The sequence below is a fragment of the Agelaius phoeniceus genome, chromosome 2 (genome assembly GCF_051311805.1).
Source record: "Agelaius phoeniceus isolate bAgePho1 chromosome 2, bAgePho1.hap1, whole genome shotgun sequence".
NCBI lineage: Eukaryota > Metazoa > Chordata > Aves > Passeriformes > Icteridae > Agelaius > Agelaius phoeniceus.
The window spans coordinates 69,222,983-69,235,344 of NC_135266.1; the positions used below are offsets into that span (position 1 = coordinate 69,222,983).

Below are 12,362 nucleotides of genomic sequence, written 5' to 3' on the forward strand. Positions count from 1 at the left end.
GCCTGTATTACAGGTTATAATAGTCTATGAGAAATTACTGAACAGCTTATCCCACATCTTGCTCTTAACCATTAATAGTTTCTGAAGGCTCATGAACCTGGCTTAGGAGTGGATGGACTGTATTACTTTCCCCCATTTGGCATTTTTCCTGATAGCCTGCAAGATGGATACAGTGTTTTTCAGGGACTTTGACAACAAAAGTATAGACATGGAATAGTCTGCCTGAAGCAGGTCAGGTCTGTATGTCTCAGCTGCATTTGAGGCTCTTTGCAGGTATTTGCTACATGTGCTAAATGCTCAATGAATATTTAGCATTATCCTTCACTTTATGGAGACTGTGCTTAAGGCAGTGCAGCAAAAATGCATTATGTAAGATTATAAATTGAACTCTTTGTATGTAATATGTGGATGGCAGAGCATTGTGTTTCATTCTGTTTCTGCTTTGTTCCTGCAATCTAAACTGAGTTCTTGATTCTAATAATTAATACTTAAGTGCCTTTCTTGGTCCTAGGTCTAGATCCTCTTAGATGAGAAGCAACAGGTGGAGGTTGCAACATGGGGAATATGTATTGGATAGTGGCTTGTGTAATCTCATCCTTGGAATATTCAAAACTTTTATGGGCAAGGCACTGAGCAATGAGATCATGATAGTGGTTTGAGCAGAGGTTGGACCATATGATCTCCAGAGGCCCTTTCTGACAGAAGTTATTTGGTTATAAGTGATGGAGTGAGAGCAGTGTCCAGAATATCAGAAGAGTTAGCCCTTACCTATCAGAGCAGAGTTTTAAGTCACTAATGGAAGTGCTGCCTCGTCTCAGGGTGTTGGATGCTGGCTGTGATGTTGTTCTTATTCTCAAGTGGACCCTAAGTTTCTGGCTTTAGCAGCAAAACTGGCTGTGCCCTTTATTCTGGTTACGTTGTTTCATAGCAGTGTTGGCAGAGCTGTTCAGAGGTTCAACAGGTTGCTCAGTACCTTTAGCTGTTCCCCTTTTCTCTCCCTCAGTGTCCATTTAGCTGTATTGTCTTTCCAGAACTAGAAGATAATAGTATATATTAGTGCTTCTCTAAAGTAATTTTTTATTTTCTGTCCAAAGACGAATTTCTGTTTATGCTCACTAAATTACAGAATTGAAAGACAGTTTTCTGCACCTATTCATCCCCAACACTCTAGGAATAATACAGGGCTGTTTTTTAAAAAGTAATCATCTTTAAGGGGTTAATTCATAATGTCTTTTGTATATCTCTAGCCCTTTGGTAAAAGATACTTGACAAGGAAAATGAGTGAATACCAAGGTGTAGTATACAGAAATAGTAAAATTTGGATGCTAGCATGACAAAGTATGGAGATTTGTTGGAAAAGGTGTAATAATGTCCATGGAATGTGCACTTTAACTGACTACTCTGTGGCTTCTTAGTATTTCAAAGAGCATTTGAGATGCACAGTGCAACAAGTGGAACAGATGTTCTGAATAGCAACATTGACTGCAGTTACCAGTATTTGAATTTTAATGTTGCTATAACCTAGGTTAGAGGCTGGTTACTTAATATTTGCTGATCCTGTTTTCTTTTACTGTTTTCCTGATGTAACTCCCCCCTCCCCCTTTTTTGTTTCTTCTTTAACTGCTTTTTTCTCATCTGAGTCCTGTGTGTTTTTTAGTGCAGTTGTCTTCATAACTCTGGATCCATCTCCTCCTTCCCTTTTCTTCCCTTCATAATAAACTTGTGTGAAGAGCTACACCTTATTCTCTAACTTTTTAAATGCTTCCAGTCCCTTCCTGATTTAAAAGCTGAGCATATAGTACCCCACCCCTAAGCTATTTGAATTTCTTTCTTGTTTTGTTAAAAGTAGTATTTTGTGTTGTACAGTATGTTTGTCTTCATATTTTTTTTCCTCCGTAATTTTGCAGTATTGTCTTGTGTTTGTAAAATTCATGCTTTTGTTCCAGAATTACAGTCTGTGCTTTGGTGGACAGTTAGGTCTTTGCTATAATTTTACTAATTAAAGTTACTTTAAATACAGCTAAAATTTGTTATCTTTCATTGAAAGCTCCTAACAGGGAATAGTTTATTACTTATCTCCAGATATTTAAATCTGCTCTCATTATGCCCCTATTAGTCTCTCACCCGTATTTTTCTTCAACTTGATTCTGCTTGTGTCTCATCTCAAAATTCATTTTACATTTGTTTTTGGTGTGAATGTGCATTGGTAAGAAAGGTCAATACTTCCCCCTGTAAATCTCATTTTTACTTTTAAAACCCTTTTGTTGTACTTGCTTATTTTTACATCCTGTTACAATGTCTATCATCTGTGTTCAGGTGCTAGGATGATGTATCACAGGGTGTGGGTCCTTTTATTTTCTGGTTAAAATATTTATTTATTTATTTATTTATTTATTTATTTATTGGAACAGTAACTTTAGAGTGCATGACAAGATGATTGGTACTGTATTTGCAGTGCATAACATTGTCATTGGTGCCCATCATGTTCCCTTCAAAGGACTAAATGTGGCCAGAACTTGAAACTGATCCTCTGAGCCTTCATGGGGGAAAGGCTGATGGTGAAACTGCAGGGTTCTTTCTCTTTATTGTAAGTATTCCCCTTAAGATAAAATTAGATCACTTGTCCTTTTTTCAAGATCTTCTTGTCCTTTTTTTTCACCTTAACCTTCGCTTTTCAACACCAAGTCATACTTAACAGTGCAGAAAAACTCAGTCAAAGAAAAAAAATGGCACCTCTTCTCCATCTGTTGGCATCCATCAGTCCATGTATTTCTGGGGGAGTTGTTTTGTTTCTCTTCTCAGTTTCGAATTGTGTCAGGTGATATATTTATAGCATCTAGAAGAGGTTGAAACAGCTTGTTTTTCACTTGTTCAGAAAGTAGGTGTTTCATAATAGGCACTTGTATATTCAGTACATAAACATGTTTTAAACAGTATATTCAGGATTGATTTTCTTTAATCTTGATCAACATAGACTATGACTAAGGAGCCAAATTAGGACATTTAAATCATGAGACATTCATGGCTTTCATGAACCAGGCAGGACAAAAATCAGTAAAGTCATCTCACCTGAAATTTCTATAGAGTGAACAGACTGTCATTTGAAACTGAATTGCTGTTACCTCAGAAATGTGGGGGTTTTGGTGGGTGGGTTGTTTGGGTTTTTAACCTTAGAAAGCAAGGTGCTTGCCCTTTGCCATGTATTTGATTAAATGAACAGCTTCTAAAGGCATGCTTTAATCAGACTAATTGCATGCTATTCTCTGTGTACTCTCTAGATCAAGGTCTTTTGTGTCTGGACTATAACAGGGCAGCAGTCTGACTGATTATGCATGGCACAGAACTGTATATACATCATTCCTGTATAAAGATTGGACCAGCTCTTTGAGCATTGTGATTAGTTTATTTTATAAAGGTACTTAAATCTCACCACCAGTGGCAAAGCTGTTGAGAGACAAAGGAATAATAAATACTGAGTTACTGATTTAATTCAGTTAGTAGGATCTTTGCTGATTTGGGGCAGAGAGAATTAATTTGCAACACTAATGTGTAAACATTTCTTACAAATAATTTGTAGTGAATTTCCTTGCGGTGAGGCAACCTGACAGGTTGCTGCTGAAGGTACTCGCATGTTCCCACCAACCACTTCTTTGTCTTAGCCAGACACTTTTTTCCTCTTTGCTTTGGAGAGTTAAATGAGCATAACAACAAAGTATGTACTTCTTTTCTTTTGATGCAGGGTCAAGGCAGGTGAATCCACCTGCAAGGAGAGTGGTAGAGCCAGCAAAAGATCATAGTGGAAGTACAAGGGCATCATCTGGAGCAAAGCAGGCAAGGGTGACAAAGACTGTTTCTTCAGCAGCAAAGTGCTAAGTTGAATACTCAGATGTCTAATGGAATTTCAGCTTTCAGGAAATCCAGTAATGCTGGCAAGTTTTGTGGTTTTGTCCAGGTGTTTGATCACCTGATAATATAACCCAATTTTCCATTTGGTTTTGCGGAACTAGATCTTTATCACTCATTTCAGTGCTAAAGGCAAGATATGTAGCATAAAGCCTGGTACCTTGGCTTTTTATTTTTTCATTCCGAAATTATAACTTCAATTTTTAGTTGTTTCTGAAGCAAAATTAGGTGACAAGGAATTTAAGAATGTACTTGGACTTGCCAGATGGGGAAAGTGAATTGTATCCCAGTAAATGCCATCTTAGGCAAGTTGCTCTGCTGTAATTTTTATGCTGAAAACACAGTCCAGAGACTTTGGAGATTAATGATGGCATACATTTCTGAAAGACCCTGTACCTCATTGCTAAATGTCATTCAGAACTGGATTTTAAATTTATCTCCATCTTGCCTAATGATTAGGAAACATTTCTTTACTGGTTGTCAAGCACTGAACTGGCTGCCCAAGGAAATGGTGGAGTCACCATCCCTAGGGGTATTTAATAGACATGTAAATGTGGCACCTGGGGGCATGTTTAGTGATGGGCTTGGTAGTGCTGAGTTAATGGTTGGACTCAATGATCTCAGAGAATTTTTCCAACCTAAATGACTCTATAATTCATTGCAGCAGTGACTGCCGGCATTTTTCTAATCAAGCAGACATCAGCTTAGATGCACGCTAGGGGTGAAGTCTGTACAATTGCAAATAAGTAATTCTTTTGGTTTTGCCATTTTTCAGCAAAGTGTGACTAATTGCTTTAGAGTAATTAGTTAATATGTTCTACTTCAGTGAAAGTGCATTTGTTTCTCCAGTTGAAGGTGTTGTCTGAGCACTGGCTCTCAATCTACCTGGTCAGTGCTACTTTGGGCAGTAGGATGCAGCGTTAAAGTCACATGTAACAGGGTTATGGCAAAAAGCATTTAGTACTGACTAAAGAGTAGGCTGAGAAATTTAAAAGTGTTACAGAAGGGGAATTCCTACTTCAATGGAGATACCATTATATTTTTTCAGGTCTTTTTATTACTAACCAGGTTTCTAAATACATAATATGTAGCAAAATTTAAATACCAGCTGAAATTGCACCTTTTTTCTTTTCCTTTTGTACGTGTTGTATGCCTTTAATAGCAGCTCACTAGCAAATGTCTCTGTAAAAAAAAGAAGTCTGTCTCCATGCTCGTTCTTGCATTTTCTCAGTGCTTGTGTGCCATATGGTTTTACAGTAAAAGAAACTCTCAAAAGGCATGTAGGTGGACTAAAAGAGGAGGAACAAAGTTAATCTTATGAAAACTAGTAGACAGTTAGCTTAATTGAATGCAAAAACTTTAACATGATATGGGGTTATACCCCAAGCAGGAAATTTTAGCTATGCCATCACAGAGCATTAGAATATTTCCTTGGAGTAGTATTTTGTTAGAATCAATTGAAAAACAAAAGTTATCCAGAACCATTATTTTATTATTCTACATTTTCTTACTCTACACTTAGTAGTTTATCACTTTCCTTGTTGCTTTAGTCCTTCCTTTAGGAAATTCATATCTTTATAAAACTAATTTCTTTGAACTGTTATAAAACCTCCATATTTACAAAGCACAGAAATTACATAGTTGTATTTATGATGAACTGTTGAATGTCACTATTCATGATTATATCTAGGTGTGCTAAATCATCATCCTGGATCAACATTTGTATTTGTTATTATTTTGACATGCAACAATTTCAATGCAGTAATAGCTGTTAGATTTTCTGGATCATCCAGGGGATTCTTTTCCCATTATTTGTTGGATGTGGTTTTTTTCTGTTCTTGCATTCTAAAGTGAATCCCATTCAGTGTGATTTTCCATCCTGATTCAGATTTTAAATTTATCTTCATCTTGCCTGATGATTAGGAAACATTTCTTTACTGGTTGTAAAGAAAGTGTGCTAAGTGTACTAAGAAAGTGTGCAGACCTTTAAGACTTTTTCTCTCATTTCTGCAATTCTGATGCAAAATCCCAGCCTAAGAAAGTTTCTGTCAGCATTGTCCTGAAAGTGTTGTCAGATGTGTCAGGGGATAGACATCAGAAACAGGCTTGCACCAGTATTAGGGAAGTTCATTTCCAGCAGCAGCAGTGCAAATTCACATCTGGAAGAAGTAAGTGATAAGCAAAGTTTATCTACAATAATATCAAGGCTGTAGAAGTTAATTTCTTACCTGTGTCAGTGTTGACATGGATAATTTAGTTGTCATTTCTGCAGTTGTTCTGGCAGCACAAGGGCTTTTAGGTACAACAAGAAATTCTCCTTGGAATTGGTGCATAGATCTGATGTTTTATTCCCCACTATATTAAAAACATTTAAAATTGGGAGATTATTTTCTATTTCACTGGTAAGGGGGTTTATGAATCTGAAGACTCCAGAGAATTTCCTTGTCTAAAACCAGTTTCAAGTTATGAATTTTCTTCACTAAAGAAGAAAATTAACGTCAAGATTTAAGATATAATCTTGGATTAGTATATGATTTCTGCATATGTGGGCTATATGTAAGAAAGTAATCTCTCCAGCTACTATTGCACGTACTTCACTTTAATATAATTTATTTCAGTAGACAAATAAGATCTATTCAATCCTAAAACTTTAGCATCCTATGTCTCTCTTTCTGGAGAGATAGGAGGCATGTTGCTGACTATGGAGTGTACTGTGAACAGAATTCAACATGGTGTGGACATTCCCATGTAAACCAGAGGGCACTCTATTGAAAATACAGATCTGGAAAAGGAGAAGTCAATTTTCATTACTTGGAGGAAAGCACCATTTGGACTTAAATGCCAACAGTTGAAGAAAATCAATTTCTTAGTAGGATTTCTTATCTGGATGGTATTATAAGGAAATAAATTTCATGTGCTTTCCAACAAGACCACTATGGAGATCTGTAGTGCCCCTTGCAGTGATATCAAGGCACTAAGACTTTTGAATCCTGTTGCAGTCAACAAACTTTATTGCTATGCTGAGAAAGCTGCTGCTGTCCTTTGCACTCAGAGAATTAGGAGGGTTTGCTTTGTAGAGTTCAAATTAAGGAAGAACTTAGAGACTAACAGTGAATAAATTTAAGAATGAATAAAGGATAAGGATAGATTCCAATAGGATTCCCATTAATTCCCAGGCTGCCTCCTAGTGATCAGCTTTCCCTCTACATTGACAGTTACCCTTTTATGTTTTGTTTTGTATTGTTTCTCTCAAGAATTTCAGAATACAGCACTTAATAAAGTAGGTAATTTTACATACACATTCCTAAAAATCAACTAATTTTGCCCTATAATTCTAGCTGCTGCTTTGCCTTAGTGTATTGTGTGAAGTACCATCACAAACAAAGACTTCCAGAAAAGTGAAGAATTACAGAAAAGGAACATGTCTTTGGTGCAAAGATTTATCAATCAAACTTAGCTCTAAAAACTTAATCTCTCTGACAAATTGAAAAGGGAGATTTTAGGTTCCTGGATGGAATCCTAGACTGGGTTTTTCTTACAAGTTTTCATTTCAGGGTTAGTGGCTGATGGGCCAAAGTCAAGATTTCAGAGAAGTCAGGGCTGCTTTCTGTTACCTTTGATGAGAACTGCAGACAAAATAAATAAGATTTCTGAAAAGAGCTATGAAATTAACTGTAAACATGTCATTTTTCCTACAGCATCTTAATTTTTCCACAGTGTATTATTTTGTTGGTAATAAAGTATGAAATATTTCTTCCAAATATTTATGATTCAAGACTTAATATACTGAACAGTAAGTATCAGAGTTGCTGTAGTCACTGTAACATTACATTGTTTGGATTTTGGTTAGTATGTTTTGAATTTGAGTATTTGATCTTAATGGATGACATCATTCTCTACTTTGTACCTTTCAGCTCCTCACAGCATTTACTGAAATTTCAGAATAGCACCAGCTTTTCAGGATCTATTATTCAAACATCATGCTAGAAAGGCATCTAGAAACACAATCTTTGGTCTAACGATGATTTGTGATACTTTTTGTAAAGCAAAGTTATTGAGATGGCAGCTGGGTTTACTTAAATGGATTTAAATGTTCAGGATTGTCCTGAATTGTATTGATTAGGCATTTGTTTAACCAATAGAAGGTGTTATCTGAGATATTATCAACTGAAAAATGCAGATAGTCTGTGTTTGATCATCATAGTAACATAAAGTACCTATTCATCATACAGATTGATCACCATGAATACGTTATTGCTCTAACTTAGTGGGGGCTTGATTTTTTTATTTGTTTGGGGTTTTACATTTGATCTTTTTTGTTTTCATATAGGGAGAAAAATTTAAGCAAGAACCCTGGATTCCTGTTAATAAAAGCAAAGCAGAAGAAAAAGAGAAAAAGAAACAAAACAATGAAAAGTAATCACACAGAAATTACGAAGAAAATGTTATGTGGAGTAGCTCATCATCCAATTCCAGGTGACCATGATGGATCAGAAAGTGAAGAGGATGACTTGGAAGAAGAAAACAAAAAATCAATGTGTACATTCAGCAAAGGCCCGGAGGATCCAGTAACAGTTTGTGAAGAGCAGCCTAAGAGTAGTGATGAAAGCCTAAAAGATGCTGCAGGGGTTTCAAGAGAGAGTTTTCTGGTTGCTGTGCCTGAGGTCTCAGTGATGTCAAATACTGCATGGAAAAATGAATTGCCTGTAGAAAGTGACAGTTTGCTTTTAAGAGATGTAAAACCTTTTTGTACTGAAAACCTAACCAAAAATGCATTAGATGACAAGGAAGCAAAGCAGAGGCACAAAGACACCCTCTGCAGTTTCCTACCAATAAGCAATGATAAAAATTCCATCCAGAAAACAGAAGGCATTTCTGAAGACTATGGTATGTCATTGTTAAGCACAGAAAACAAACTGGGATCATGCCAAATTACATGTGAACCTGACTTGGAAGCCAAGGGCATAAGTTTAAACAGTGAAGAAAAAGAAATCTCTCAATATTGCAGTTCAAATATACTTAATAATGTGCCTGATAACACAGAGGACAAATGTCCATTTTTAAAAGCAGAAGAAACTACCTCCAATGCCTGGGCTTTTTTTTCAATTAATTTATCTACTGAGGAGTTGCAGGTGGGCTTCAATACTCAAGTTTCTCTCTCTCCTCGCTCTGAGGATAAATGTGTAAGTGAACAACAATCTCAAAAAGTGAGGAAACCTGAACAGACTCACATGAACAGTTCAGCAGAGCTAAACTGCTATCAGTCAAATGAGAGATTGGTAAAGGAAAACCATCTTGAAACAGAAACTGAGGAAGTTGACAATGTAATAAGCAATGGTCTGTCTGCATCTCCAACTGGTAAAGTGCACTTTGATTCCCTAGTGGAAGCCAGGGCTGCCTTCATGCAGGGTTCAAGTGAAGTAATTGTGCCAATAAATGATGCTACACCAATTACACTGAAGAGGAAGAGATACAGGAGAATTGTCAACTTAGCACCAAAGTTTAACCTACCAAGACAGATCTTTGCTCATACAGAGGAAGGGAAGGACATCCCAGTAAGAGAAGATATTCCCCAAAACAGTGTTTTAGAAGTGAGGCAAAAATACTTTCTAAGCAAGAACTGTGGAGAAGCACATGAACAGGACCATGCATTGCAGGAATATTCCTCACCCACTCCGTATGCAGATGCTCTGGTACATAATATTTCTTACATTCATTCAGGACCATGTCCTCCTATATCAAAATATGCCTACAGGGTTTGTGTAGATTCCAAAATAGAGGAGCAAGCTACAACTCTTCAGCCACAACAGGTAGTTAATAAAAAAGAGGACGAGGCTGAACATGTTTCTTCAGAGGTTACAAATGGCCAGCCAGATAATTTGTCTTCTGTTAAAGTTGTTTCTGAGTATCTAGAAGATTCTACTACAATGGCAAGCTGCAGTGAAAATGCAAATGGAGCAGATGACTCTGAGCCAGCAAAGACATCACAGCTTGAAGATTATCAAGATGCAGATGTGAAATGCAGTTTTCTGGGACTTCCCTTATCATTAGGATTTGCTTTTCAGCTTGTGCAGCTCTTTGGTTCACCAGGTCTTCCACTGGGTATAATGCTTTTCTTACTACTCCTATGTAAAACAAAAAAAAAACACAATCCCCTCAAAACCACAAACAAAAAACAAAGCACTCCCTCCAAACCAAAAAACAAATGAAAAGACTATGGTTAGAAACTCATTTTTATTGCAGTTTTTAGTTAAATATTAATGATGTTGAAACAAATCACTGCTATTTTGGTGACAGTTTTTAGTTTGTACCTAAAATCCTCAGTCTCTGTCAAAGGGGCTTTTGGTTTGGCCTTGTATTTGCAGTCTTTTTAGTAACAAAAATTGACTAACTTTAAATCCAAACATGAAATGCTTGCTGAATTTTTAATATATCCTAGAAAGACTTTTCTGTGTTGATTACAGAACTAAATGATGTTTGAATACATCCTACTGAGTAAGACTTTACTGTGATGATTATGGAACTAAATGAAAATGTGGTACAAAATGTGTGCACTTATATAAAGGCTGCATGTTTGGTTTTATATTCCAGATAGTAAAATTCTTTTTTATTTTAATAGAGTTTTCATACACTCTTGCATGGCTTAGATGCTGTTGAAAAACTTTCCCAAAATCTAATTTGGTTTGAAATTCAATATCAGGCTTACAAGATGTCATCTGAAAGGGAATGTCTTCTTTTTAAGTGTGCCTTATTAATAAGTGTCCTGGTGTTGTGTACGTGCCTTCCAGAGCTCCAGATATCTTATTTTTGTACTTTCAGTTTAATACTTTTAAGTTAGCAGGTAAAAGACAAACAATCCTCAAAGGAATTGAGTATGCCAGCCACCATTTCCCAGCCTGTATACTGCAGGCTAATGTAATCCCACAGATTGGGATTCACTGTAACCAGTGAAAACAAGAGTTTTGTTTGGAAGTCACCCTAAAACACCTGCTGAAAGAGACATATTCCCTGTGCATAATGTTTTTCAGCTTCTTGAGTCCAAATTTAGTGGAGAAACTTTAACTTTCATTTAGCCAACAATTAGGATTAAAAAACATAGGTCAGCTTTTCAGTATACCTTTACATTTGTTTGTTTCAATAGAATTTAAAATTAAGCATTAATTTTCCTATGAAAATTTTGATCTGACAGCTGAGGAGTAGCATATGTCATTTATCTGCTCAAACTGACCTCAGGATTCTTTGTTGTTTTTTAAAAGTCCATGGCAATGCCATCTGCCAGAACAGTGATGCAAATCATAGGAAGCATTACTTGGCTTTATGTCCCTAAAGGGGGACCTAAAGGACTTCTTTACCTAAATCTGGCACCACACACCAAAGAACTTGCCATATAGAGCTGAAATTAAGCAAAGAAGTACTGTTGATGTCCTCAACTGTTGCATATAAAACATTTTTCTTCTCCAAACTTGATGAATCTTCATATTTGTGATCTTAAATTTTATAATGTTAGAGGGAGTTGGCCACAACTTGAAAACAGGCATCTTCCAAGAAAGAAAAAGAATAACCAGGCATTCAGAAACACTCAGTAGCTTAATGAACCAAATATTCTTCTCCTCTGAGTCAGTAACAGGTGACACTCTCTGGAGTTTAGGTGAGTTTCCTTTGGAAATAACCTTCAAGAAATACAAATCTACCCCAATATCTCTCTGAAGCTTTGCCAGCTTGTGACTGCTGACTGCTGGAGTTTTCCCACCAGAATTGTGCCTGGCTGGCCACATTCTCCTTTGTTATTATTATCCTACAATTCCAAAAATTATCCTGCTTTTTTTTTGTGGCATACAGTACATTGACAGGCAACTATTTATGGATGCACACATTTGAGTGGTATTTTTTACAACACTTGGAATTACAGTCAATCTTTATTGAAATTATTTTGGAAGGGAAGTTTTTGGTAAATAAATATCTTTAGTTATTTATAAATGGAAGATTTAATTGCATGTCTTGCTTGTATGATTCTTATAGAAGTGTAGAATATATTTCAGACAGTTTTCCTATAAAGAACCTCTTTTCAGCTTCTTAAACAGTGTTAGAGTTAAAACATTTTCGGAAACACCTTCTCTACTAATAGTGCAAAAATTTTTATAATCAAGCATTTTAAATTTTAGAAGTTGTTAATTAAGTTGAATTTAATTTAACGGCTGAAAACTTTGTTTTTCTTGTGTGTGCTTATTTTTAGGGGAGTATGTGGGGGAAATGAAAGTATGGTAGGAAAGTCTTTGTCTAAATAAAGAAGCGAAACCCAAATCTCCTTCCCTCTCTTTCCCCTCTTGTGCACTGGCCTTAGATTCCAGAAATTCCAAATTCTGATTTTGCTGCTGGCTCACTTAAATATCTGCTTTAAAAAATATATATATATAAAAATAATGTGTGCAAAAATCTTAATTCAGTGATATATTTTGGCT

The 12,362-nt window shown here is 36.1% G+C and overlaps 1 protein-coding gene across 2 annotated transcripts in view; it reads left to right on the plus strand.

Annotated features, from left to right (window-relative positions):
* Window positions 1-12,362, plus strand: part of N4BP2L2 (NEDD4 binding protein 2 like 2) — a 41,503-nt gene that overhangs the window by 20,550 nt on the left and 8,591 nt on the right. For both annotated transcript variants that reach the window (XM_077173806.1, XM_077173807.1), the window contains exon 8: window positions 8,234-10,005. In XM_077173806.1, coding sequence (XP_077029921.1) covers window positions 8,234-10,005 — 1,772 coding nt within the window. The remainder of the gene's footprint in view (window positions 1-8,233; window positions 10,006-12,362) is intronic.